The 6,159-nt window shown below is 34.3% G+C and overlaps 1 protein-coding gene across 1 annotated transcript in view; it reads left to right on the plus strand.

Annotated features, from left to right (window-relative positions):
• Window positions 1–6,159, plus strand: part of FAM117B (family with sequence similarity 117, member B) — a 112,642-nt gene that overhangs the window by 67,077 nt on the left and 39,406 nt on the right. Inside the window, exons 4-5 of the mRNA XM_006889150.1 lie at window positions 2,674–2,766; window positions 3,856–3,969. Coding sequence (XP_006889212.1) covers window positions 2,674–2,766; window positions 3,856–3,969 — 207 coding nt within the window. The remainder of the gene's footprint in view (window positions 1–2,673; window positions 2,767–3,855; window positions 3,970–6,159) is intronic.

Genomic DNA, 6,159 nt, shown 5'->3' on the forward strand with positions numbered 1-6,159 from the left:
CCTGTGCTTTGGCTTCTCTGCGCTCCAGTGCAATTTTCAGAGTCTCTTCTGACATCCATTTTGGTCTTTTCTTCCTCTTCTGTCTTTGCAATGACCCATTTTAATTTGTTTTTAAAATTGGACTGGTGTGTACGTATCCAGAATATATATGCATTTTGGAAGAGTTTTAACCGTAGTCTACATACCACATTTAAAGTCTTTATAGAGTATCTTTTAAACTGCAATTCAGGCTTTTTGAATGTCTGTTAAGTAGCATATGTTTTCATACCCTGTTTAAACTGAGTTAATATTATAGTGTTAATAATGACTGGCAACATACCTGAATTCTAGTATTAATGTAATACTAAAACATGGTGGGAGTTCTTGTGGAGATCATTGTAATTTAAGTTCTAATGCCTTTGTATTTCAACTATCAATTACCTGTTTATCTGTTTGTGTCATATGATTTCTGTCTTAAAGAACAACTTTGCAAGAGTTTATCCTGCCTTCTCCTCCTCTTTAGTTTTTTTCCTACCTCTATAGTTTATTACTGTAAAATTATAATGGATAGTAGCTCAGACTTTGGAGCAGAACTTGCTCCCTTACTACTCATTAGACTAGAGGGATATCTTTACATGCTTTTTAATACCTCTGTGCCTCTGTTTCCCTTTTTGAAATGAAAAGATAATACTTTTTATAATAACAAGGTTATTATTAGGATTAAACATACTGTAACATTTAGAACATTATCTGGCTCATGGTAACTATTAAATAAATGTTTGACGGCCATTAAGATTACTACCTCTGATTATTGTGAGATAAGAATAAGGATGGCACATATGTTTCATCCTCCCTCTTGTCAATTTGATCTATTACTATTGGCTTCCTGAAGTGTTATGTTGAAAGATTTAGGCTAAAGATGACTGTGATTTTTTCTGCCTTGGATAAGAAGAAAGGAACACTTGTGTCAGGTAATTACCATACTTGTCCAAAATCACATTATTGTTTCATGTTTTAGCAGGCAGTGTAGTTCAGTTTATTTTAATTTTCTAAGTAATTTTTTTATTTTCTAAACAATTTTATTTATCTTATGAATAGTTTAATTTAAAACTCTTACATTGTAGGTGGGTTTTTAAAAAATGTTTTTGTCAACTTTAACAAGTCCTGTTACCTCTCTGAGCTCTTGTTTTTCGCTTGTGAAACAATTGGGTAAACTCTTAGGCAGGGAAGGAAACTGAGACAAGTAAAGTTCTGAAAAATAAAAGGAATGATGGTGTAAAAAATTGGGAATATGAGACTTTTTAAAAATTCTTTTTGTTATTATTATTATTAATTTTAATGAACATTTACAGAGATTTTGAATTTCCATTCATTCATTGTTGCACTTTGTTCCCTGTCCGCCCCGCCCCCCTTTGCTCTTCTCTTTGAAAAGTAAAATTCCTTCACTGGTATACAATCCCCCTGCACCTCCCCACCCCCACCCTGAACATTCTCCACTCTGCAACCTTGCTTCTGGACTCTTATGATAATCATAATACCTTATAATATATTGCTTTTAAATCATTTCAATGCCGTACACATAATTTTTCCAGTTTTTCTCATTCTTACCCCAACCCTGATGGCAGTCCCATACTACAGCAGTGGTTCTATGCAATGTATGTCCTTTTGTGACTGAGATATTTCACTCAGCATAATGTCTTCCAGAGTCACCCATTTTGAATAATATTGCAAGAGTTCCTTGTTTTTCAATGCAGCATAGTATTCCATTGTGTGAATATACCACAGTTTCTCTATCCATTCATTTGTTGATGGACACTTAGGTTGTTTCCAGCTCGTTGCTATTGTGAACAAAGCAGTGATAAACATAAGTGTGCATATATCTGCTTGGTTGGCGGTTATGGTCTCTTTAGAGTATATTCCCAGTAGTGGAATTGCTGGGTCAAATGGTATCTCTCTTTGCAACTTTTTGAGAAAGCACCATGCCCGCTTTCCACAGTGGTTGCACCATTTTACACTCTCACCATCAGTGAATAAGAGTTCCAGTCTCTGCAACCTCGCTGGCATTTGTTGCTTAGTGTTCTGTTAAATTTTGCTAGTCTTACTGGGTTGAGATGATATCTCATAGTTGTCTTGATTTGCATCTCTCTTAGAGCTGAAGAGAAGTTTTTAAAGTTAATACCAGCTGCTGTGCTCTTTGATGATCAGAATGATTAAATGACTTAAGATTTTACTCTGTATGGCTATTTATTAGCATAATTACTTGACTGAAAGGTAACAAAAATGTGTTCAGTCTTCTCACCCTTTTCCTTTTGTAGGTATTACTCGTTCTCTGTGAGCTCCAGTGTCTGACAATCCTTCTAACATGGTACTCTAGCATACTATTGCTAATGAACCAGGAATTAAAAACTAATTGCCTACAAGATTTAGAAAATTTTTTTTTTCAAGTTTGATACTGCTTAATGTTAACATTGCTACAAATCTCTTATTTCTTATCTCAGATGTTGTGTATTAAAAATTCTAATCTGACCATTTGCTAATTTGCCCTTTAAAAAAGGCGCTCTGTCAGTTCAGCAAACTTGTGATGATGTTACTATTTCTGTTATAGGAATTTTTATAATTTTATAGTAAAGAGTAATGCCATACATTATTATAAAAAGAATTACAATACCCATCTTCTCTTTATTCTTATTACAGACAGAAGCTGCATGGGCTGAAGAATATGCTGAAAAAAAAAAAGGGTCTCACAAACGTTCAGCTTCCTGGGGCAGTACAGATCAACTAAAAGAGGTTAGGAAACTGGTTCCAAGAAAATGAGTGTTGAAACAATGTGAGAACTTTGTAATCGCTGTCACAGTCTTCTCTATAAAGTTCACTCAAATCACAATAAAAAGCTTTAAAAAAAAGAGATGTATCTGTTCACTGCTTCCCTGATTATGTAGGCAAGGAATAGCAGATATATAAAATTATAATAATAGCAACAAATGGACATTTTGTATTTCCACATAATAATGTTTCTGAAATTTAGAAATCTAATACTGTTAAATACCTTATAGCACTATGCTATTAGAAACTACCATTTTCAGTGGGTGTAATAATTAGATTTGTGTTTTACATAAAAGGAAGAAATAAAAGATTAGTCAGGGAATACTAGGAATAGGAAATTCATTGAAATTGTATTTTTTTTTAGATTGTATCTGTGAATAAATTTCAGGCTCTGAATTTATATTTTATATTTGTTGTTGAGTTGCATTAATTTTTAAGTCTATTTTAATTTTTGGAGTTGTTGAGAATTAGATGTTTGATTTAAAAAATTAAAGTCCAGATAGAAGTTCAGTTTCATTGTAAGGGCAACAATGTTAACTGTCATTATTTTTCATTCTTTGTGAAACCTATAATATGACTTATGTAATGTGTTGAAACATTTATTTAGGACTTAGGAAACATGAAGATTTAGAACAGTGTTGGATTAATAATCTGTTTCTCCTTAAACAAATATCTGTGCCTACATATATACGTATGTGAGAGTATGTATGTAATTTAAAAGCATTTGGTCAAAATCTGATACGCTTTATCAAAGGCCTTGTTCTGGCTAATTTTACTGATTATTATTTTTAAATGAGAATCTGTCTTTTTTTTTTTAATATTTTTTTATTTTATATTTTATTGTTTTTGTGTGCGTGTACCATCAAATCAGATCTGACTGGTACAGGAGGAGATTGCCCCTCCTTCCCCGGCAGAGCATCTGGTGGATTCGAACCGTGAACCTCTGGGATTGTAGTTGCACCTTCTTGCCGCTAGGCCACCAGAGCTCCCCGAGAATCTGTCTTAATATACTGTGGAAAATATCCTCTCACACTTGTCATTTTTACTTTTCAGATTGCAAAATTACGTCAGCAGTTACAGAGAAGTAAACATAGCAGTCGTCATCATCGAGATAAAGAAAGACAGTCTCCATTCCATGGCAACCATGCAGCTATTAACCAGTGTCAGGTAGGAACAAAATACTACATAGTTGAGACAAGGGGCTTGTTTTTTTTGTGATGACTTATTTATTTTTATGTTTGTAATTGGTTTTCATACAATAACTCACTTATATTGTGTTTTATTCATATACACTATATATATTGTGTTTCTTACAATCCCTCATTTACTTTGTGTTTAATATAATCATTCATATATACTATATCTCATAAACTTAATTACCATTGAGTAATTAAAGTAAGAGTACTAACAGATTTTTATATAGTTCTGAAATTTACAAAGATTAACATTTTGCACAAATCTTGACAGATGGTCTTAGATTACTTTCTTTTTTATTTATTTATTTAGTTTTTTTGTTTTCTTTATTTTATTTTTATTGGGATTTGTTGAGTGTGTACCGTCAAATCGGATCTGACTGGTACAGGAGGAGATTGTTCTCCTTCTCTAGCAGAGCATATGGTGGATTTGAACCACGCACCTCTGAGATTGCAGTGCAGCTTCCTGCCACTAGGCCACCAGAGCTCCCCAGATTGCTTTCTTTTAAGAGTCTCCTTCCTCATTACTGTACTGTACCCTTATAAACCAAATGCTTAACTGAAATTAGAACATGACATCCAGTTGAAGCAAGCTATACTGTATGTTATTTTGTGGCAATTTCAAGAAAAAATTAACTTTCAAACTTAATACCTTTTCACTCATTAATACATATTTTTAGTACATGCACTAACTTCTGAGATCTATCTTAGTCTACACATCAGTTCCCTGTCACATTATTTCCTGATACCAAAAGATTTGAGGCAGAGGCTAGATGACTTGAGACAGAAATGTTAAAAAGTGCTCTCCTGTTCCAGACTAGTGAGCTGTTAAGTCACTTTTAACCCTTAACTTTTTCAGTCTGGATTAGTTCTCTGTCACCTCATTATTTCTCTATTTCTTTTGTTACTATCTTGAGAAAACTTTTTTGTCTTCCTTGACACATCAGGGACCAAGAATCATCTTAGTATCACTCTTACATCGTTTTATCCATGTAGTACATATCTTAATGGGAGAGTTTTAAAAAGCCCTCTGAGGGAATCCTGGTAACACCATGGCTAAAACACTTGCCTGTACTTAGACCACAGTGAATGATTTGTGATTTGAATCCAGGATCTGTGCTGCAGGAGAAATATGGGGCAGTCTGCTGCTATAAAATAGCTTTTTTGGAACCTGTATAGGATAGTTCGATTCTGACCTGTAGGATTTCGTTGAATTAGAATGATCTCAAGTCAGTCGCAGTAGGTTATGATTTTGTTTGTTTTTCAAGTTTGATGTCCTTTAGTGATACAGTCCATACTGGGTTGCACTGTTAAAAAGTGGCACCTGTATGGGGGTTCAGATCTACCAGCAGCTCCTTAGGAGAAAAACTGGACATTGTTCTCCAATGAGATTTATAGCTTTTGAAAACCCACTAGAGAGTTGGCTTTGAATTAGTTCCAAATCAATGGCACTGAGATTGAGTTTTGTCATAATAATCCTGTGTACAGCAGATTGAAACCTTGCCTAGTCATGCATCATTCTTATATCATGGTTGCGTTCACTGTGTCAGCAAGTCTCATTGGGGGGTTCCTCTCCTTTTCTGCTTACATTTCTAAGTCTGATGTCCCTCTCTAAGGACTGGGCTCTCCTGATAACATACTCAAAGTATATGAAACAATGGTTCCTTGCTTCTAAGGAAGTCTTTGTCTGTATGGCTTCCAGGATAGAATTGAGTGTTCTTTTGATAGTCTGTTATACATACTCTCTTCCACAGACACAATTCAAATACATCAGTTCTTTGGTCTTCTTTATTCACTTACCAATTTTCACATGTATTTTAAGCAACTTACAATATCATGGCTTGGAGAAGGTGCACCTTGCTCATTAGCACTCTAAAGAAGTCCTTGACCACATATTTGCTCAGTAAAATATATTGTTTTATTTCTTGATTGTTGCGTCCATTGGCAACAATGGATTCAAGTGAAATGAAATAATTTTTTTTATTATTATTAAATTTTATTAATTTTAATGAACATTTACAGGGATTTTGGGTCTTCACTCCTTCACTGCTGCACCATTTTCTCTACCCTCCTCCCCAGTTTGTTGTTCTTCCCCCGCCATCCGAATGTCTGTTTTAATTGTCCAATTGTCACAGTGCTTGTCAAAGTCAGTTCTGATTAATCT

This window comes from Elephantulus edwardii, unplaced genomic scaffold (assembly GCF_000299155.1).
Source record: "Elephantulus edwardii isolate Elephantulus edwardi_28Jun2011 unplaced genomic scaffold, EleEdw1.0 scaffold00075, whole genome shotgun sequence".
Taxonomy (NCBI): domain Eukaryota; kingdom Metazoa; phylum Chordata; class Mammalia; order Macroscelidea; family Macroscelididae; genus Elephantulus; species Elephantulus edwardii.